The sequence below is a fragment of the Aulonocara stuartgranti genome (genome assembly GCF_965226115.1).
Source record: "Aulonocara stuartgranti genome assembly, chromosome: 16".
In the NCBI taxonomy this organism is placed as follows: domain Eukaryota; kingdom Metazoa; phylum Chordata; class Actinopteri; order Cichliformes; family Cichlidae; genus Aulonocara; species Aulonocara stuartgranti.
Window position 1 is genome coordinate 15,618,007 of NC_138952.1, and position 23,378 is coordinate 15,641,384.

A 23,378-nucleotide genomic window follows, 5' to 3' on the forward strand; every position below is an offset into this window, starting at 1 on the left:
CATTTGTAAAGAAAAGCAATGAATCAATTAAATGTTGAAAAAAGTTTATTTGAATATTCTTATAACACAAATGACTCCACTTTGCAACAAATCAGTGCAATGCATTGCAGTTAATGTATGCTATGATAATCACACATACACACGCACGCACACACATACATAAAATTTTTTAAACTATAAATGCATGATAGGACTTGTATCTTTGCATATCACATATTTTGCAAAAATTCCACACAACATACGGATGCTCATTTAAATGAGCAATCTAACATTTGTTGCATTAGTTCAACCTGGCTTTCAGAATATTACAATTAAAAAAAGCACATTAAAAATGCATTAGACAAAGAAACTGTGGTAACAACTGTTGCCTACAAATGCTGTTACATCCTTCACATCTATTTGGGACTAAGGAGGCATTTCTGCAGGAAGTGACTCATGTGCCTGTATATATGATGATAGGATGATCCACTGAGACTATGGTCCTTGTCGGTGTACCACTGAAAGCAATACCAGAATATGATTAGTGCATAGACTATAAGTCAATTCCAGATAACATCGTGCACATCTTAAATCACACTTATTTTAGATTTAATTTTGCTTATAATAGACCACGTTTTTTTTCCATTTGAAATCTTCATTACATCAACAACATCATTCCTAATATTAGCCTCACTTCCCTAAGCTAATATTTACCATCACCTCGAAGTCCACTTGCGCATCCACCAGAGCTTTGGAGATTTGTGCAGCCTGCTGGAAATGGACATTGTCTACGGGAAAGACAGAGCTTTTACTACGTGACTGAAAGCTCAAGTTTCTATCAAGGCAAACAGAGTCTATTTGTGCATGGCTTACTGTGTTACCTGGAACGCCTCTGAGAAAACGGGCTACCACATGTTCAGGTCTTATCAGAAATAGAAATGACTGAAAGAAATAACAGAACGTACCATCCGCTGTGCCATGGACCAAGAGATATTGAACATTTTTGAAGTTCTTTGCTCTGGAGGTCACTGTGGAGTTCTAGAAAATAAAAGAATTACAACAGTCTCAAGGCAGAAATGTGCCTTTACTTCACCACACAGCTAATCTGAATGATATTTACTTTGTACGAGTCGGAATTCTCAGTTGGCTTGCCCATGTAGCGTTCAGTGTAAACTGCATCTGTGGAAGAAAACTCAGTTAACACCGCAAAAGTGGATACAATGGAAACACAAAAATAAATCATGCGTATTTAACATAGGGAAGGAAAAGTTTAGATTGAATGATTACAAGCTATAGGAAATCTTAAAGATGAACTCCATCAACTTTCAAGGCTGAACGTGTCAAAATTACTAGTGTAGAGTTACAAAGAGGTGTAATCACCATCCTAGTTTTTATCTCTACTTGAGGCCAGAAGCTCAGGGTTCAATAACAGCAATAAGGAGGCACTGTGAGTAATGTAGGTTAACCACAGTTAGGTTTTGGCAGGAAAAACAACACATCTCTCTTATTCTGCTGAATGTACACTGAAATCAATTCAAATGCTGTTACTTTTTTTCTGGGCTTTTACTGACTTTATATATTTTCACGCCAAATATTTCTTAAGATGATATTTCAGTCTTTAGGTGGGTCAGCTGAATAATCAGAATGATTGCTTTGCATACTGCATCATCTGGTGCATGATGGAGGATGTTGAGAAAGCACTATTCTACAAACATTTTCATCATGACTTCACTAAAGTCGTAATGAAAACAAGATTTAGAATATTCAAGACTTTTGAGTAGCTTTGCAGTGAAAAAGCCAGCAATTTTGGATACAGCATCAATATGCCCTTTCCTGCCTTCCCTGTACACATAAGGCAGGTTCTTATATTCAGCACGAAAATATTAATCACACTGAAGTTGTGGAGAAAAGTAATGGATTAAACATGTCACTAACACTGTTACAATACAGCTTATGTAAAGTGAAGGCCATACAAGAAAATAAGCAGCCTGTAAAATTACACTGAGCAGCTACTTTGATAGTTAAATGTGTTCAACTGCTCATCAACACAGACGCATCACTTGCGTTCAACCCAACCATATGCATTTAGGCATACAGACATTGTTAAGATGACATGCTGATATTGATGGTAAATGAAAGTGACTTCGAACATGGCATGGTTGTTGATACCATACAGTCTTGTCTGAGTGTTTCAGAAACTGTTGATCTGCTGGGATTTTCCCATAAAGCCACCTCTAGGGTTTATAGAGCACTGTCTAAAAAAGAAAATATCCAGTGAGCAGCAGTTTTTAGGGTAAAAAATGCCTTGTTGATGAAAGAGATCTGATGAGAATCTGCTTTAAAATAGCCACTTGTTACAACAAACATATACAGAAGAGCATTGAATTTACAACAAATCAAATCTTGAAGAAGACGGGCTACAGTGGCAGAAGACCACACTGGTTACAAGTTTTGTCAGCTGAGAACAAGAAACTGAGGCTATAATTCACAAAGGCTCAACAAAAGTGGGCAACAGAAGAAAATACTGCTTGGTCCGGTGTGAGTCATGATTAGTAGTTTGACATTCAGATGGTAGGGTCAGAATTTGACGCAGCATAGTTGGATCCTTCATTGTATCAACAGCTCAGGCAGTAGTGTAATGTGGTGGTAGTGTAATGTGGTGGAAATATTTTCTTGGCATACTTTGGGCCTCTTAGTACCAACTGGGCATCATTTAAATTCCACTTTGGTGACCATGTTCACAGTGTGCCCATCTTCTGATGGCTGCATCCAGCAGGATAAAGCATTATTTCAGCAGTTGTTAGCAATAGTTCTTTAAAAACTTAACTGAGTTCACTCAGATGCACTCCACAGTCACCAGATCTCAATCCAATAGAGCACCTTTGAGATGTGGTGGCACAGGAGATGCCAACAAATTGCATTATGGATGCCAACAATTTTGCAGCAGCTGTGTGAAGCTGTCCTATCAATACGGACCAAAATCTCTGAGGAATGTTTTCAGCACCTTGTTGAATCTTTGCCACAAAAAAGTGAGGCAGTTTTGAAAGCAAAAGGGAATCCAAGCTACTCTGGCAAGGTGTACCTAATGAAGTGGTGGGTGAGTATGTATATGATAGGCTATGTATGCATGTTCACCCACCATAATAGTCCCACTTGGCTACTGGGGCTACTGCAATTCCACACTTAAAGAGTCCAGTTCCAGCACCCAAGGCCATTGAGGAAACATAACCACCATATGACTGAAGATCAGAACAGATTGCATTAGTAAGAACATGTAAAGTGATTATAAAGATAAAGAAAGAGGAAAAAGCAGGATAAAATACAGCTTACCCAGCCCCATATTGCTATTCTGCCTTCATCAATAAATCCCATGTCAATGAATTTCCTGTAACAGGGAGATCAGTTATTATCTGGGGCAAAACACATTTGTTAAACCAGACTACACCAGGCATTTATCTAAATGAAGACTTTTGTATGTATGTAAAAGATTACATTTCTTCAAACAACAGCTAAAGAACAACACTCATCACAGAGGTGATTGAACGTTTAGACAGACCTACCTCACAGCAGCTATTTGATCTTCCACTTCAAATGTCCCTAGGCGTCTATAGATTGAGTGCATTATTTCATCCCCTTGGTAACCACTTCCCCTTCCATCAAAGCTGGCAATGATGATCTCATGTGAACTGGAGAGGTACGTGCCCCAGTTCAGCTTGAAGCGATAGTTCACACTCTGACTGCACGGACCACCATAACTACACAAGGAGAGCAAGACTGTAAATTTACTTCTGTAAACGTTAGTGGTGTCACATGCAATTTGGAATATTGCTCACTCACACATCAATAAGAAGAGGATATTTTTTAGAATTCTTGAAATTGGGTGGTAACATCATTTGATACCAAAGATCTGTTGGCAAAAACACAGGAAAGAAGATGGAAAACGATGTTTCACATACTAGGACGTCATTACAAAACATCTGGTCAGCACATATAATGGCTGATATACTTACTGACTTACAATCATTAAACAGGCAATACAACCTTAGTTGTAATTCACCATTGTTTATGCTGAAAATGTTGCTGTTACTAAGAACCATCGTGTGTGCTCATGTGAAAAAGAGCACATTAGACATACATTCAAACACAAAGCAGAGGATTTCCATATGTCTTCAACAGTTTCTGAGATGGATTTTTCAACATGCATTTCTCACCAAATCCTCCAATCTTTAAGGTGCCATGTTTCATTGTTGGCATTTGGAATTCAGACAAACTCTTTTTCAGGTCCTTATTGTCTTGAAGAATGGCAAGCTCTGAAAACAAATAAATAAAGTAGCTGCAATGTTGTGTCCATAAAACAAACATAAAGGTGCATACTTCAAAGTGTTCATCATTGAGGAACCTTAACTTCTCTGAAACATTTTGATTTGCTGTTTATTCTTTTTTCTGGGAGCTTCGTGAATTACCTTCCTTATTTTGCACTTGAGGTGACGCGTTTAGACCACTCTGCGTCTAACTTAATGTAGCAAATGCGTTACAAAATATTCAAAACTCATTCTTCATCAGAGCATTTATGGTGCAATGATTACCACATTCTCTGTACATGCAACAGCTTCCCAAAACTGAGATGAGACACAAACCCACCCTCAGAGTTTCGAAAGCTAGTGTACTCTGTCAGTCTGCCCCAGGGCAGCTGTGGCTACAACTGTAGCTTGCCTCCACCAGTGTGTGTGTGTGAATGGGTGGATGACTGGGTGTGTAAAGCGCTTTGGGGTCTCTAGGCGGGACTAGTAAAAGCGCTATACAAATACAGGCCATTTACCATTTACCATTTACCCCCAGTTCTGGTCCCAAGCCTCGATAAATGGGAGGATTATGTCAGGAAGGGAATCTGGTGTAAAATCTGTGTCTAATCAAATATGTGGATCCATCTACTGCCATGAATCCTTGGGAAGTAAAAGAGCAGCCAAAAGTACTTGAACTTGGGCCACTATATTCGATCTACTGGCTGTATGAAACCAAAACAGCACCTAGTGCTGGTTTACAGATTTATTGCAGCCTAAAGTTAATGTGAAGTTACATATATGCTTTCAGTGGTACAACGTATCAAATCAAAGGACTTTAAAAATGAGCTTTTCGGCTTTCAGCTATCAGCTTTTTCAGTACCAAATTAACTACGTTTTATAGAACATTTTCAAATGCAGATAAAAACACAGAGATCTTAAATACTTAAAAACTTTCTGGACTATTAAAGCCTCGCTTTTACCTTGAGATCTGATCCCATATCAACTCCATTGGAAGCACAAAATATGAATGGCTTGTATGGACAGAAGGAATAACTACAGCAAGAAAATTCTGCTGGAATATTTACTGGGTTCTTCTTATTTGACCACCTTCAAAAACAGTAGCCTTATCCTTTAATAGTATACCATGTGAGTGCAATGAGTCATTTAACAATGTGTTTGGGTTATATGAATCTGCACCTGAGCCCTTGCTGTCCATGAGTGTGTACAGGGGGAATCCAGGTCCTGGTTCAAGAAAAACAAAACAAAACAGGATACACACAAATAGAAGTGGATTACACATCAAATCGTCTGCATGCCTTCAGCAAGGATTAGTGTTCACAGATGTTCACTACCCCAAATCGGTGAGTTATTGCTTACAGTAAGAGAAAATGTGAATGGGTAACTGACCGTAGCAGTCCATTCGGTAGTAAGAGGCGTCAAAGCTGAAGTAACCTGAGTTGTACTGGCACCTGTCCTTACGCAGGTTGCAGGTGAGACACTGGGGGGCAGAGGGGCTGCTTCCAATCATAACCCTGATGAAAAAAAACAGCACGTCACCTATATAATTATCTACATATAGATTTTAACTGGTAAAAAAAGAGGAGGAGAATAATTCCTTACTTGTAGAGGTTTCTCTGTACAGGTATTCCTCCATGCTCATTACTCACAAAATATCTGTAGAAAGGAATTTCACACACCAGGTCTTTATATTCTTACTTACATTTTTAAGATTTATACAGTTTCCCCATAAACGTATGGATTCATCACTCACATGGCATCTTTGGTTAATTTGCTTATGTAGATAACTTCCCACTTCCCAGAGGTAACAGGGGTTGCTTTGCCCTTAATTAAAGAGCTTCCTTTAGTAACTCACTAAAATCTAAACACATGATTGATATGACTGTGCAACACATTCTGCATAAAGAAAACTGGTAACACTTACATCTTTCACATAATGAATGTGTTTGTAGCCATTAGTGTCACTCATCACTTTGTAGAAACTAAGCTTATCTTCAGCAAAGAAAAGAGGCAAGGGCACGTACTAAGGAAAAAACAAAGTAATACGTTATAGTGATACATCAAAGTAAGGTTTTAAAGAACTATATCAGTAATCTTTTGGAAACTTACATGGCCCACCCATCCAGTCTTGCTTGTTTGCTCGAATTTCTATAGATAGTAAAGACATCAGTTGCAGTTAATTAGCAGAGCATGGCCATCAAGACGATTTCCTCAGCAGAGAAGTCACAGCTACCTGTTTTTCTGTCCAGCGACTTCCATCAAAATCATAGATCTGTACAACCACATAATTCTGTCTTCTTGTGAGCCACTGCACTGCAACGCGTACATCTGTAACCCAGGTCACCGAGCACAAGATGTGATCACTGAGTAAACGCGACAGAAGGAGAAAAGGTTTTCACATAAGACAGACCATGAAGGCATCGCATTTTCCGGTAAATGATTACACATGTGCTAAATAATATACAGACCCAGAAGAAACAGAAGCGGGCGCAAACACCTGTGTGCGGTGGGATGGGTTTGTGGTATCGACAACAAAAAGTTTCACCTTAGTAAGGGGTGATCCAGCCTATACAAATACAAATATAATATTTGTGATAAATAATTATATATAACAAGAGATCTGACAATTTTTGACAATTTAAAATGATAAATTGATATTGATGGTTATATTTTGCTCATAATTCCATGTTTGAAAGTTATAGAATCCCACCTTTGGGTATGGAATGGCCACTGTCTGAGGATATTGCTCAGATCCATACCAAGAGAACTCCACTTTGTGAACTTCTGTATTATTAAACTCTGCATATGCCAAGAACTTTCCGGTTGAGGACCACCATACTGCCCCATTCGATGCAAACACCTCCTCTGAAATTATTGGAGAAAAATATTAACCCATACAGATGCACACTTTTGAAAAAGAAATAATAATGTCACTAACCCTCATACACCCAGTCAGGGACACCGTTAAGGATCTCATTCTTTTTCCCGTTGTGTGTCAGTTGCACAGCTTCATCAGCACTGACATTGGATTTGAAAAAAATGTTGAAGTCTGAAATGTAGGCCTGAAAAAAAAAAGTGGATTTCAACCATAAACATACAGCTACAAATTTATTGCAACAAAAATAAGCCACAAGTATTATAAATAAATATTTATTCAGATAAACCGAATTGCAACTTATTATTCACTGGAGACAAAAAGTACATGGTGAGCGCTTACATATTTGTTTCCGGTTGGTGCCCAGGTAAAGTACTGCACAACACGTGGAAGATTTGCAGGCGTGACAAAAGTTCTACGATGAAATATGAACACATACAGGCATAATAGTAATGTACCAACTGATGAATAAACATTTTTACAGATGATACATTTGGGGTGGGAACCAAAATTCATTGATAAAACTCACAAAAAACAGCTACTTACGAACTCTCCCTGTCATAGATCGAATATAAGGCATTGAATGAGTGTCTCCATTTCTGTAGGATTTTAACGACAAACACTTTCATTTGCAGGTTTTTCATTAGCAGAATTATAGAAATAATAATAAATAGAAAAAAAATAATGCTTTAAAAAAAAAAATACAAATAAAGATAGAAACGTAACTAGGTGAAATTTAACACCTCACCTTTGTGTAGTTGCTTTCAAAGGCGATGTATTTATAATCACCTGACAGCAAATAATCTGTGGCTTCAACTTGGGCCTGAAATAAAAATGACTGCATGAACTTATGGATGTGTTGCAGAATTCGTATACTAATATACATAGTAGGCTATTTAACATGCGTGACAGTATATATTAGGAAAATATTTGGTCTAAGTACAAATATATTACAAAGGTTGAATTGCTCAAATACAGCGACTCCTCCTTTGTTTCAGCATTGTGGAGAAAGACATTCCCGTCTCTTGCTTTATGCAAATACTCCTTATCTGCAGGAACAAGGATAATAGATAAGCTTCCAAGAAGTTTGTATCAAAGGTGGAGATTAATGCTACCAAAATCAGAAGGTATAGCAGAGGTTAAGTGACTGACAGTGATACCTGATATCCAATACAAATTGTAGGCTCTCCATCTAAAGGTGTCATTAAAGTAGTCATCAAGAGAAAAAGGCCTTTTGTTACCACCAGATTCTGAAATGATACACATGTGCTGCATTATTTATTTAACTTGCATGTAACGATACCAACACTCCAAAATATGTGACGACCATTTTTTTTGCGCATTTACAACTTCGTTGCTTGAATAAAGCAAACAAATAGGAAATGCGCAAACACAGAAAGAAGTCTGCTTTGAAGTAACATCTGTAGCTGCTTTTTGAAAAGAAAGAAAAGAAAAGCGACTCACGGGCCAAGGCTCTAACTTACTGTTGTAAATAACTGCTGGAATGGTTATTAACGTGATGACGACAGCCGCCCCTATCACCCCCCACATCACCTTGTTACTGCAGCCCTGCGAAAGGTGACACAAAAGTGGCAGCCTATAAAAATCCTCTGAAAGCACACAACAAGATGCTGACGCTGCAGGCTCTCCTTTAGTAACTTATTAGTCCCACGGTGAGCTTCACACTGTCACAGTAAGTAGCCATGCTTTTACACAGATTTTCTTTGTTTCCCCCCCAGTACTGATGGTAAATCGATTACTGACCATGGTCCAGATGAAGTCGCCGTGAAGCTCTTGGTTTTTTAAAATATTCCTCAAAGGCAGCTGGCGTGAAGTTTACAGTCACTTCTTGGAACATGCAGCTTAGTTAACATAACCGTACGCTTGCAAAGGTAACTTTAAACTAATGCAGCCGCATGAGAAAACGGAGCTCCGTCCCGCTTTAGTCGAAGGTTTCCTTCTCTCCTCGCTGCATTTCTGAGACCAGTCGACAGAAATGCCTCCTCGAAGTCTGCTGCCCAACTTTGAAAGAGCGCACAAGTTGCTGGTATTAGGAAGTGGCTTTTTCACTATGGGCGTAAAGTATTCACGCAACAAAACAGGACAGCTGGAAAAGCAGGTTTTTTTTGTGTGTCTACATCAATATACTTAACCATGAAGTGTAAAAAAATATTTACGTGGCTTTTCACTTAGCATACACAATGAAGTAACTGTATTTTTTTTTTAAATGTTGTTGATTTATTATTTAAATATGAGCATAAAGAGGAAAAATGAGATAAAAATGAGAAGGGCAGTCAGTTTTGTAATACTTTTGGATCAAACAAGCTTCCTGCTTGTGTATCCAGACAATACGATCAAGCAGGTAATATATATGTTTGCGCAAACAAGCTTAAAAGAGGCTTTTAGGAATAGCAGTGCTGTCTCAATCGTAGTGACTCACTAACCTGTGGATTTAATGGAAAATCCACAGCACCTGTTTGTGTGTGACAGGTGGGCTCTGAGGGGCTATCACAGACTCTGTGACTCCCATCTCATGAGACAGCCAGAGTTTGAAAGGGAAAAATATATATATACTTTATTTTCTTGCTTTGCTTTTCCAGTTCATTTAATACCAGTGACAAACCCTTACATAGAAATTAATACACTGTAATCATGCATTATTTCAACAGTAAATCCCATCAAATGCGAACATAATTGAAGAGTAAAACCCTTATTCTGCAATTTTGCACAATTCACAATAATACTTTAACCATTAAAATGATGTAAAACATTCACACTTTTTCTTTACGAACACACTTCAGTCCCATCACCATTCATTTCTCCAGTTAACAAGTAAACATTCAAAGGAAACATAACATTCACTACTCTGCTAAGGTTATTAATCCTGTGTCGGCCATACGGCAACACAATAGAAATCAAGGCTTTCTCAGTCGCTGGTTATTCTACGTGGTTATAATTCACATTGTTTCGTCATCATCCGAGTTATCGGACATGGTCATGTTGATTGCATGTTCAGCGTAGTCGAAGGCAGAAAACTTGATGGGGACTTCATTCCACTTGGTGCATTTGCTAATCTTCTTTCCATTTAAATTCACCACAAAGTTTTTCACATCAAGGCAGGGGCACTCGATCCCCTTGTACATCATCATTGAACCCCATCTCTGTAACAGAATGCAACACAACATACAATGAGTATTTTATTCTCAATGCAGGCCTAACCAAGACTAAATAAAGGCTTGCTTTTATGCCCTTTTGTCCTGTAATCTAAATTTGTGGTGAAACATGATCTCAAATTAAAGGGCTGCAGTCTTATGTCATATGACAGACTCACATTTCTCTTTGAACTAGCTTTATTGCTTATGACCAAGAGTATTAAATGTCCTACTTTTTCTAATTATGCTTAAGCATCATGTTTGTGCATATGCTGAACGACTCCTTGTTAATGCAGCAATGCTGTGTTTAGTTATCTACTAAATTGAACATTCTGAATAAGATTATCTTTTTAAGATTCACAAGAGAATTTCCAAATAATTGAAAAAGCTAAACTGAATCTACCTGTCCGCAGTTTTTACATGCAATGAAGCCGTTGGTCTCATAGTCGAGAAGACGCTCCTGAAGAGTAGTATTTTCTCTCTGAATGTAAAGTTTTCTGTAAAAAGATGCAGTAAAATTGATAATAATCACAGCACAACTACACGAGTGGAATACAGTTCAACACATACAAACGGTTAAGAACTGAATTGTAAACTGTACCTAAATTGTGGCGTCACATTGACTCTGTGCATGTTTTCGATGATCTGGATGTCGTCGCCCGTGCAGATTGGCTCGCTGCAGCTTCGGCAGCTAAACTTTACATTAGATGGGCTCTCGTTCTTTATGTCCTTCTGCTTCTTCTTCGTCATTCTTACTTTCTCTTCCATTATAGCCTGCATCTGAAACTCAGTGATCTGATGAACAAACAAACAAAAAAAGTCTCAAAGCCATGTGGGTTTTCAATTTAACTGAGACTAAAAATTCTGAAGTAAACGTACTCTTTTTTCATAGGCTGCCTGATTTAAGGATTTAATTTTCTGAATGGCTTTGTTCATCATGTTCTTGCGGTATTCATTGACGCACTCCTTTTCAGCCACCCCGGAGTTCTTCACCTCGACCAGCGTGTAACTGCTGTCCTCGGCTCTTCCTCTGCCTTGGGCCTGAGAAAGGCGATTGTGAGTGAAGGGTAGGCAACCACGTTTGTTTTACACAGGCTAATATTCCTTCAATTACTGGGTATACCACATTCAATGCTCATTATTCAACTCATTACTGACCTGAATCATAGCGATCTCGTTTGTCACAAGGCCATATCGAATAACGAAATTGCAGGCTGGTATGTCCAAGCCTTCCTCGGCTACTGTGGTAGCAATCAGCAGGTTGACTTGACCGTTGCCAAATTTTTTCAACACATCCTTTTGCTCTGCCTGATTAAAACAGATTTATAAGAGAAGGTTAAGTGTAAGGCGCAAATAATTGTGCAGGAAAATAGAGAGAAATGTAGCACTCACCGAGGTCATTGGTTTAACAACACTCTGGTCTCCTCCTCCAATGACATATGCTGATTTCACTCCAATGTCAGCAAACTTGGAGTTTTCCTGTATCCACTGATTTAGAGCAATGGCGCTGCGTCGTGTTTTGATGAAAACAATCCCTCTGGCTTCATCCCGAGAGCTGAACTCATGCAGAATTTTAGTTCTTAGTTTTGACAGGCTGTCATTTTCATACTCCGGATTCTTTGCTAGAGTTTCCAGCTCCTTCTTGTTGTCTGTCAGACACAGATTACAAAGAACTGAATTACACTTTTCTATCGCTGACATCAAAGATATGGTGTCTTTTTATGAGTTAAATATGAGGGTTTATACCTCTAGTAAGTACAGTGATAAGCAGCTTAGCTCAGCTAAACAACAGGACCGGAAATGTGGGAAAGGTTCAAATCTACCACAAAATTCACAGGTAGACTATAAATTTGTTTAAGTTGTGCCTGGTAGAAATCTGTAACGCATAGGGCTCAACTGCCAAACCATGAAGGTTCTCAAATTACCCTTTTAGGCTATCTCCACATATTCCAGAAGTAAAATGGCTAATTTTATAGGCAGTAATATAGAAAGTACAAAAATAATTTTGGTCTCTACAGCTTCTTTACCCCTGATGATGAAGGACACATTCATTTTTAGATATTGATCTTGTTTAAATTGTACAAAGGCTTAAACTTTATTGCATTATTAGGAAATTGGATAACAAAAAGCTGCTATTTCTATGCTAAGAATCACTTTTTAGTTAATCTGAATGCCTTAACTGGAACTCCTGATAATAGTTTATTATTTTGATGAGTCCTGGAACCTTTTTAATGCATGAGACTGGCACAGAAAATGAATAATGGCTCAATGTGTATCAATCATAATAAAAGACTGTTGAAGAGGTTTTGTGTTTTAAATTTTAATATAATTGCAGGCACATATTAACTAATATCTGTGCAGTCTTTGGCTGGATCTTGCTATCCAAGCTTGCATCCATTAGCTGATAACTTATTACTTTACACTGTCGTTCAAATATGATCACATCAGCATCCAAAGTCAAATGACGGCAGCTATGATGCCAAACTCAGTATTTCAAAATGGTAGACTAATGACCATTGGCTGATGTTGCGTGGCCATGTCTGTCTTTTATATACAGCCCAAATAATTTGTCTTTTTTGTTCTGAATGCTGGCAACCACTGCAGACTTCAAAATCCTTTTTGCTTTTCATTTGCATATGTTCACAGGTGGACCTCATTTTCCGTGGACAAGTCTTGTTTAGCTAGATCCCAGTTTCACATCTATTAGCTAATCTAAGCCAAACGATATCTTACCTCACATTTACCAAAAAAAAAAGATTTTCCAAATCTCAGATTATAAAGTCAACAACTACTTTGAATTTTCAGGCGAATGCTTAGTTTCACAATACCTTTAAACAGATTGAAGAGGAACCTCTCAGTATCTGTGATTTGTATCTTATGCTCCTCCTCCGGGGCAGTTTTTTTCTTCATCTCCTCCTCGTAGTATTTGTTCAGGAAACTGAAGGCATCTTGCATGCGAATCGTGTTGCAGAGATTCAGGCTCTCGCTGTACTGTCGGAGGTGCTCTGCACAAACTCGTACTTTCTGATTTTCATCTTTTGCAGCTAAAATGGATCGAGACAAGTACTTTTAGACACTACACACCATGGGAGGTTGAACAAACGATAACTAGTGAAAGATGAGCGTAAAAATCTGTTTTCACCTTGTCGTTCTTTTTGAACAACCCACTGTTCGTAATTCTGAGAGCCGAGGTCACAGGTGGGGGTCAGCTCGGCATGGTTGTGGATGGCGGTCATAATTTTCTTGATTACATCACCAAAGGGATCCTAAAAAGGATATTTAGTTTCACACACATGTAATCCTGCATTAACATCAGCTGGAGTCCCTCATATGAATTAGAGTCAAAGAAAAGCTTGGCACAAAACCATGCCATGTTAAACAGCCATACCTCCCTCCTATCTTCAACAGAAACAACTATTTTTCTTTGCTCCTTTTTGAATTCCTCTTGGCGCCTTGTCATTATTCTGGAAGCGTCCAAGTTTGCACAGATCTGTGAAAAAAATACAAAGATTTATAGTGTTAAAATTAATCCCACATCTTGATCTCATGATAGAGTGTATTTCTGCTTATTTTCTGCTGCAGTGGAAACTTTATGGCTGCCTTGTGTGCATGGTCAGTGTGGAACAGTGGAAAGAACTTGGCTGAATCAACAAGTTTCTCTATGACTGAAGCAGAAAGAACTGGAGCAGGATTCTGATTAAAAAAAGATGTTGTTCACTGTGACATGTGAGTTACTTGGTATGGACACAAAGAAGCATGACTGATGACTAGTTTTCTTTCCCAGACTGTCAGATATATTAATCAGAAGCCTTAAAGACTATAGCTAACTTTAAATAATGACTAAATGTGCCAAGAATGAGTAGAGTAATATGCATGCAACACAGGTGAAGACAGAGAAACAGTATTTACACGCAGTATGTGCTCCTCTGCTTTTTCCATTTTCGTGGCTCCCCCAACCCCTGGAGAGGCAGTCAGGCCCAGGATCTGAGGGAGGGGCACAGGCTCCTTCTGCTCCTTTACGAGCCTTTTGTTCTTGTGTTTCTGCTTCAGGTATCGCATCATTATGTGGTTGTAGACGCCTCCCTTCTGAGTGTGGTGACACTCATCTATTATAATGAGTGTCAGGTCTATATGTGCAAAAGAGAAACACATAAATGTTGCTTTGTTTCAAAAATAACATGCACGTGTCCCAATTTCTCGCTGCCACATTACTGCCAAGAGACAAAAGTGCTCAAATCTTAAAAGACTGTAATTTTCTCGACCAGCAGAGCTAATTTTATCCCATTTATTTTGCTTGTTACGTAAACAGAGGTGATTTCCCTCACAGATGCCATCTCTCTCCCAAACCTACCCACGCAAACCAGTACTTTTCTAGGAACCTTTGACACAGCAGTTTATGCCACACAATAACATATGTTGGAAAACTGTCTACTTCAAAGAACAAAAAACAAAAAAAACTTTATATAGTTTGGATTTTACAAAAGTGTAAGCAGGGTGAATTCTAATTATTCCCATGTACTAGTTTAAACGATGCAATGCAAAATCCTCCCTGGAGGAAAAAGAGAATGGAGAGTGGCAGCTTGATGTATTTTGGGTGATAGAAGCTCTCATGTGAATTTGATGAGCCACACACTGATGGCTTGAACAGACGTGTGGCCTGGAAACCAGGAGGAAAAAAAAGTACATGCTTTCAGGCGTTTCAACAAACAGCATATGTTCCACTGAGGTGGCTATTCCACCTTGGACTTGTGAGTGCCAACAGGAGTAAGCAGCAGAGTCGGAAGACTTTGACAAGATGCTATCAGGGGAGATGCCGCTCTGTCCTTTGGGTGGCTTTCCATTCCAGAAGCTGTCAGAGTTTGAAGCTTAAGCCTGGATAGATTTTAGTTAAAGAGTGTGTTTTTTAAAAAAAAAATACAAGAATAATGTATTAAATTTTGTGAAATTTTGTTGAAATATCATACCACTTAAGTTCACGCCCTCATCCTCTCCACTGTTAGCCCTCTCTAAGTAGTTTTCCAGAATCTGGGCAGTGCAGATGATGATGTCATTTTTCTTCACGATTTCTGTGAAAGAGATTTTGAGCTGGGAGTCTCCGCTGACTCGCTCCACTTTATATTTGTTCTTGAGAAAGGGCAGGAATTCTGCAGAGTAGTGCTGCTCAACAAGAGGAACCTGAGGGCATCAGAGCACATGAAACTTTCATGAAGTCAATGCCACAAAAGTCAAGAGATTTAACTGACAAAATTAGAAAAAGTCTTTACTGTTGTTTTTAGGATCAGAGAGCTCCTGATGATTTAAGTGTTTGTGCCAACATTAGTAAACCAGAACACATAAATATATGCTAGACTGTTTGGTTAAGGCATGGTCTCAAATTAGCTGTGCAGTAATTTAGGAGCTTCTGTTGATGTTGGTTTTTAGAGCAGAGAGAGTAAAGGCACCGGGGTTACTGTTCTGCTCTTTTTCACAAATCAAGAATCAAAAACTGTGATGATTTTCTATGTGGTTGCATTGTTTTCAAATGCAACCACATAGTTTTACAGCTGGAAAACCTACAACAGACCACATGAAGTATGTGCTGAAAAATAACAATGTTCAGGAGTGCTTAATGAGAAATGGACAGAAGTAGGTTAGCATAATAGTGCAAACCCAGAAGTATTCTATACCAGACAGACATTGTAGTACCTTGTTCACCAAGACGATCACTTTTCTTGGTTTCCCTTCAGCCTTCCTTCTGTCCAGATGTTCTTTGGTAATATAAACTGCAACTCTGGTTTTACCGCTTCCTGTGGGGAGACATACGATGATGTTTTTCCCCTCCAAGGCAGGTCCAGCGACTTCCATCTGATAATCTCGAAGAGTAATTTCTTTTTCTGGGCTTCTGGCAACTTCTAAGGCACTTCCATCTGCAAAGGAGAGCAGAGGTTCAGAATCACAAAACGTCTGTCTGTGTCAGCAACCCACAATTACAGACATGACCAACAGGAAATGCCTGCTTCTCTTTGTTTTTGTTCCTGGGTAAACAGAGAACATACACGTACTCTGTACAGTACATCCATATCATGTAAGATGACCTAACTTTAAAACACTTCCAATAGTTAAACCACAAACAAAGGCACCGAGTAGAGCATGTAAATCATGTTTCAGTGTTACAAGAAAACATTGTGCTCTATAAATGATGTCACTGAGAGGCACTACTTAATGCAAACCATACAACACTAGGACTTAAAAGCAAATGCTTCTCTCTATATAGTGAGTGCTATTTGATATTTCACACCAGTCTACTAATCTAAAGGTGAAAGTGACAATAAAAAGGGATGGGTTGAGGCGGACTAACATCAAGCACTATGTTTTCTTATATATGTTTTTATAATAATCAGATTACTTAGAGAGAGACATTACAAGTCATTGCTATTTGCCTTATTTCCTCTACAAGTACAATAGACTTACTATGATCCACTTAGACTCCAAGTTGCTAGCAGGCTGTTACTTATTTGCTCTGTCTAGGCAGGGGATAATACATGGCTAAGACACCAGGAGCAATATGAATGTACCCCCTACTCTGCTCCCCTTTCCACTCAACTCTAAGTTCTTCTTCCCCCCCAGTGAGAGTTTAAACCCCCCAAATCTTATTTTTTTTTCTCAGTGCAGACAATTTTTAATGACTTGGTATGCCAGAGGTTACGGTGTTGTTTCAAGCAACTTTATGCAAGCAAATGCAAGTCTCTAATGATTAGAAAAAAGAGCTTTAATTATATTAATAAGTAAACAGTGGTCCATGTGGCCTCCTGAACTTCTGAAAGCAGTTCCCATAGAATTATTCAAGAAATAAACATAGAGCTGTTTTCAGATTCATTAGGACTGAGTATGAGCTCTGCTCATTTTAGAAAACATTTAAAAAAACAATTCTGCTAGAGACTCGCCTTGCAGGAACAATCTTTCATGTAAACTACTCTGTTAAACCCATTTACTCGCAGGCTGCAGACATCTTTGGGGCCTTTCTACTACTGAAATAACCTGACTAAACTGCAAAAGAACTAATCTGATTCAACTCTTTTCTTCCTGCTTCGCTATTCAGGGTAGAGTATTCCAAGCAGAAATGTACTTATCCATCATATAAGCCAAACACTACAGAGCCACATGAATGTAACTTTTCCTTTACATTTCCTTATACTCCAGCATATGGTTTTCATTTGAACTGCTAGCTATGCGCTGTCCTCTTTGACCTCTGTGTAGTTCATCATGATGCACACATGGAATTTGTTTATTAGTGTGAAACTGGCAGGACAGAGTTAATGTTCCACTAATGTAACCACATGTTACAACAACATTTTTCCTTTACCGTACTTCATGTTGCCTTTAGGATACTCAGGATACTTTAGGGCAACTACAGCTGCACTGATCTTAGTTTGGTTATTGTGCATGACCTACTGAGGCAAAATAAAATATTTGTAATTACCAAAAACCCCTTTAAATACTTTAATTGCCTTAACAGGGTGAATAAAAGTGAATCCATCCCACCTGGCTGTGAGGGCTCCGAGTTGCTGGGCAGTTCACTGCTTGCATATAAGTCTGAAAGGACATAAACCAAAGTTTAAAAAAGTTGGTAGTTACAGTGTTAGCTGTAGTTTTAAGTGAGTAGCTACTTTTTTGTGCTGCTCTGTGTTTGCATCAGAGTTAATGATGAAGAGTTAGACTTATTTTGAGTAATTATGAACTAATCATTGCCTTCATACACGCACCGGCCTTTTTGTTAAGTACACCTTGCTAGTACACAGTCGGCCTCCTTTCGTCTTCAGAACTGACATAATTGGATTCAGTAAGATGCTGAAAACATTTCTCTGATTTTCCATATTAACATGATGATCATGTGGTTGCTGCAGATTTGTTGGCTGCAAATCCACGATGTGATTGAAATGCCCCACTCCATCACATCCTAAAGGCGCTCTATTGGATTGAGATCTTGTGACTGTGGAAGCCATTTGAGGACGATGAACTCATTGTCACGTTTAAGAAAAAAAAAATTGAGATGATTTGAGCTTTGTGACATACCACAGTATCCTGCTGGGAGCAACATGGGTACACTGTGGTCAAGAAGGGGTGGGATGGGATGCAGGCTGTGGCATTTAATCGATGCTCGTTGGTAGTAAGGGGCCCAAAGGGTGTCAAGAAAATATGCCCCAAACCATTATGCCACCAACACCAGCCTAAACCACTGGTACAGGGCAGGCCATGTGTGAGCCTGTGCAAACTGCAGTCTCAGTTTCCTGTTCTTATCTCGCAGGAATGACATCCGCCATGGTCTTCTGCTGCTGTGGCCCATGTGCTCAACAAGGAGTTACAGTGAGGTGCTGTTGCCTCCTATCAGCAGTCTGGCAAACAAGGTATTTTCTCCCAGAAAGCTGCCACTTACTGGATATTTTTTGTCTTTTTTCTGGCCGTTCTCTGTGAACCCTAGAGATGGTTACATGGGAAATTCCCAGCACATCAGCAGATTCTGAAATAGTCAGAGCTGTCTGCCTGGCAGGACAGAGTTAATGTTCCACTAATGTAACCACATGTTACAACAACATTTTTCCTTTACCGTACTTCATGTTGCCTTTAGGATACTCAGGATACTTTAGGGCAGCTACAGCTGCACTGATCTTAGTTTGGTTATTGTGCATGACCTACTGAAGCAAATAAAATATTTGTAATTACCAAAAACCCCTTTAAATACTTTAATTGCCTTAACAGGGTGAATAAAAGTGAACCCATCCCACCTGGCTGTGAGGGCTCCGAGTTGCTGGGCAGTTCATTGCCTGCATACAAGTCTGAAAGGACATAAACCAAAGTTAAAAAATTGGTAGTTACAGTGTTAGCTGTAGTTTTAAGTAAACTGAATTTTGTTTGTATTCCTTCAACCTTTTACATATTTCCGTATACGCATTAAAAGTTTAAATTTCTAGTAAAGAAATGTTAGATATATGTTAGATTAACAGTAAGAATGACACGTGTGAGCGCACTTCCTCAGCTCTCCTTAATGCTGACATTAAACAGACATGCTCTGTGTGACCTGTGGATTGATCCATAGGCTGTTCGTTCACGGTGATCTCCATGGATTCAGTGCCATCACAACTTTCAGCTGATGTTGGACTCTCCCTTGTAGCTATAGGTTTGTCTTTCAGTGATGGTTTCTTATCTGATCCTAAAAAATGTAAAAAAGGAACATTTTAGAAATGAGGAGTAACAATTTACCAGGTAACACTTTATAATACAGTACATCAATATTTGCATAAAGACAGATGTTTCACTTTACTTGAGTAGGTAAACAGTAATGGCAAACCAGTCCCTGAGTATTAAGGAATTACCTTACAACTATTAAATCTGACATTTCACTTTACTTAAACCGACAGAGAAATAGAAGGTACTGGTGAAAATACTGAGAAGAAAACAACTGATCAGAAATTAAATATGATGTTTTGTTTTGCTTTGTTAGTAATGGTAAAGTAATTTTGCAGTAAGAAGGAACTACTGAGTAATTACTTAGTGTGATGCATGAGGCAACAGGAAAATAGTAACTAATGGTGAAGTAATTATTAATAAATGAGTAGCTACTGTTTTGTGCTGCTCTGTGTTTGCATCAGAGTTAATGATGAAGAGTTAGACTTATTTTGAGTAATTATGAACTAATCATTGCCTTCATACACGCACCGGCCTTTTTGTTAAGTACACCTTGCTAGTACACAGTCGGCCTCCTTTCGTCTTCAGAACTGACATAATTGGATTCAGTAAGATGCTGAAAACATTTCTCTGTGATTTTCCATATTAACATGATGATCATGTGGTTGCTGCAGATTTGTTGGCTGCAAATCCACGATGTGATTGAAACGCCCCACTCCATCACATCCTAAAGGCGCTCTATTGGATTGAGATCTTGTGACTGTGGAAGCCATTTGAGGACGATGAACTCATTGTCACGTTTAAGAAAAAAAAAAGAGATGATCTGAGCTTTGTGACATACCACAGTATCCTGCTGGGAGCAACATGGGTACACTGTGGTCAAGAAGGGGTGGGATGGGATGCAGGCTGTGGCATTTAATCGATGTTTGTTGGTAGTAAGGGGCCCAAAGGGTGTCAAGAAAATATGCCCCAAACCATTATGCCACCAACACCAGCCTAAACCACTGGTACAGGGCAGGCCATGTGTGAGCCTGTGCAAACTGCAGTCTCAGTTTCCTGTTCTTATCTCGCAGGAATGACATCCGCCATGGTCTTCTGCTGCTGTGGCCCATGTGCTCAACAAGGAGTTACAGTGAGGTGCTGTTGCCACCTATCAGCAGTCTGGAAAACAAAGTATTTTCTCCCAGAAAGCTGCCACTTACTGGATATTTCTTTTGTCTTTTTCTGGTCATTCTCTGTGAACCCTAGAGATGGTTACATGGGAAATTCCCAGCAGATCAGCAGACTGTGAAATAGTCAGAGCTGTCTGCCTGGCACTAACAGCTATGACACACTCAAAGCTATTGAGATTACTTTCCTCATTCTGATGCTCGTTTTGAAGCAGGTTATATTAACCATGTCATGAGCTGCTGCCATGTGACTGGCCAACACGATATTTGCATTAATGGGGAGTTAAACAGGTATACCTAATAAAGTGGCCAGTGAGCGTATATACTAATGCCTTCTAGAATGTTTTAAGTTAATGATGATTATCTTTTTCCATAAATATGGTTATTCCAGGATTATTTGAGGTTATTTGGATAACTGTTTAGTAAAATAATAACTTGTTATTTTCCTTTGTTACACTAGTCTACACCAAGAACATAGCTTTAAATGTAATAAAGACTATAACTAAAACTCTTAATCATAATTAATCATCCCAATTTTAATTAGTGGGATTGTTGCAAAGCAATGATCACAGTATATTTACTAATGCAGTTGGATTAAAGATACTGAATTCCCTCTGTAGTTGTAATCACTTATGTGCACATGTTTTATACAATCTGTCTATATCTCACCACTGAGACTTCTGTGTCCCAAACTTCCCTGATAGTATTTGGTGTATTGGGTGTGTGTCTTCCAGCGTAGTTCAGTTACCTTCGTTGCCAGTCAACTCATTATAGAGCACATGGTGTTCAGTGTCTTTAAGAACTTGAAGAAATGTTGAATACCATCCTGGTGGACATTTGATAATTCTTCTTAAAAGTTCCCTTGCGCCACTCCTGCGTCCCCTGTTGACTATTTCAGCCGTAATCTAGATGACAAGTGTAATGAATAAAGTCAGTTTGCTAAGCATTAAGAGAAAGGCATTGCCACCAAAAGGATGAGCGGCCTACATTTGTCTGCCATCTAGTGGTCAAAGACAGAAAAGACATGTTTTGGGAAACAGTTGGAAGAAAAGGTAAATACTGAAGCTATACTGATACTTTCGAGGTTTTTCACACCAGTGAAATTAGTGTGAATACACACAGTGAACCTTTGACACTTGAATATTTTCTCTCTTACCACCAAAGCTCATGTGCTAAGCAGCATGCAGATAAAGCAGTAGTAGTTTTGAAAGGTTGGTTGCACTATAATGTACTTACTCTGTCGCGCTCATCTTCGGTGAGCAGTCTTTCACTGAAACAGTGTGCACACACTGTTTCTGTAGCCATGTCTGCAAGGCTGGGAATAAGTAAGTGAATAAGTCGGACACAGTTTTCATTCTCTGCCTCAGCTTCGGGAGTTGGGAGATTTAACTGCATGTAGTCAGCTGCGAAGTTACAGCCCCCGTTATTCAGTGCGTCAACGAACGCAGTGAACCATCCGGGAGTATGTGGCTTCTGAACTACTGCGTTAATAAGGTAGTCCGCAGCCGAAATATCACCATCGTTTCTGGCCTTCTGCCTGATCCGTTCCTTTTGCTCGTTTTCGATAAAGTCTATAAGATCCAGGACCCGATCCACCACAATAAGCTCCTTCAGCCTCGGCCTCAAGTAGTCGATCAGGCACTCGCGCATTTCATCCGTTTCAGACTCCATCGGTACTCACTTAACCGATAACAGATCACTAAACTGGCTCCTGCGTTGCCTAAAACTACATTCACAGCAAACGCGCTGATTCACGGTGCCTTTATCGAGGAAAATGGAGCTCTTTCACTTTCGTTTCTCCCAAGCAGTCAACATTTAAAACGGCCACTGGGTGTCACTAACGGACCACAGTAGTTCCAATAGATCAGAAAGTGACCTAAATTGACTTTTTGTAAATCGTTTATCGTACACAGTATTATTGTAACATTATTGTAGTGAACTTTCTGCATTGGCGACCATAGCAACACCTTTCTAGTACTATTGCCTGGTAGGCCAAAATCTGACCTTATATAATTCAAACTTTGAAGCACAGAGACCAGAAAAGAAAGGGAAAACGAATATTTCAAAAGCGAAAACTTCCAAGCAACTCATCTCTACGTCACGAGTTATTTTGGTCCATCCCCGGTTTCTTTTCTCCACCCTGAAAACTCTGTTATTGTTCTTTAATGTAGCGATAGAGCCAGCCAGCCAGTTGTGCCAAAACGTGATCGTCTTGTTTGCCTATACTATGAAATATATGTCAAAAATATCGATATCAGAGAGAATATTTCTGTCACGAGGTAGAAGCTACAATCAGTTTTTGGCGAAACAACTTTTATATAGCATTTATTTATCAATGTAAAACGCTCACTGACGTTAAAAATGCATTTTTAAAGAGAGACAAGGGGGTTACAGAAATTTCAACAAACATAACACAGTTACATTTAAATAATATTTCTATAAAGATATTTTAAGTGGTCAAAACGAGTAGATGGGTTACAATGTAGTATGCAAAAAAGCGCAGAAGTCTCCTAGGCAATATTCTTCAGGAATAGTTTTCCAGGCTTCATGAAGGACATTCACAACAATGATTCTTTGGATATTGGCCGCCTTTGTTCTGTTCTCTCTCAAGATGATCCCACATTGCTTCAATAACGTTGAGGTCCGGGCTCTGAGGAAGCCAATCAATGACTGACAGTGTTCCATTATGGGTTTTTTCTATGCAGGTATGTTATTACTTTACTGGCTGTGTGTTGTGATG

The 23,378-nt window shown here is 39.0% G+C and overlaps 2 protein-coding genes across 2 annotated transcripts; both read right to left on the reverse strand.

Moving 5' to 3' along the window:
• Window positions 1–27: 27 nt before the first annotated feature.
• Window positions 28–9,226, reverse strand: fap (fibroblast activation protein, alpha). Its single transcript, XM_082508753.1, has 26 exons — window positions 8,920–9,226; window positions 8,640–8,724; window positions 8,316–8,405; window positions 8,110–8,204; window positions 7,904–7,978; window positions 7,702–7,754; window positions 7,498–7,570; window positions 7,219–7,342; window positions 6,991–7,145; window positions 6,749–6,846; window positions 6,514–6,643; window positions 6,390–6,428; window positions 6,205–6,303; window positions 6,034–6,104; window positions 5,883–5,936; window positions 5,670–5,794; window positions 5,460–5,504; window positions 4,191–4,289; window positions 3,817–3,886; window positions 3,540–3,734; window positions 3,310–3,364; window positions 3,119–3,218; window positions 1,100–1,158; window positions 945–1,017; window positions 694–767; window positions 28–497 (listed from the first exon to the last, which is right to left on the reverse strand). The coding sequence occupies exons 1-26, from the start codon at window positions 8,920–8,922 to the stop codon at window positions 396–398; spliced, it is 2,241 nt and encodes a 746-aa protein (XP_082364879.1). The 5' UTR covers window positions 8,923–9,226; the 3' UTR covers window positions 28–395.
• Window positions 9,227–9,703: 477 nt separating this feature from the next.
• On the reverse strand, window positions 9,704–22,457 carry ifih1 (interferon induced with helicase C domain 1). The gene is made up of 17 exons (XM_082508750.1): window positions 21,875–22,457; window positions 21,387–21,543; window positions 19,363–19,494; window positions 19,070–19,120; window positions 17,829–17,879; window positions 15,993–16,213; window positions 15,272–15,482; window positions 14,217–14,434; window positions 13,696–13,797; window positions 13,450–13,573; window positions 13,136–13,351; window positions 11,700–11,956; window positions 11,466–11,615; window positions 11,187–11,348; window positions 10,909–11,102; window positions 10,711–10,804; window positions 9,704–10,316 (listed from the first exon to the last, which is right to left on the reverse strand). Exons 1-17 carry the CDS (start codon window positions 22,307–22,309, stop codon window positions 10,113–10,115), a joined length of 2,979 nt encoding a protein of 992 aa, XP_082364876.1. The 5' UTR covers window positions 22,310–22,457; the 3' UTR covers window positions 9,704–10,112.
• Between the last annotated feature and the right edge of the window lie 921 nt (window positions 22,458–23,378).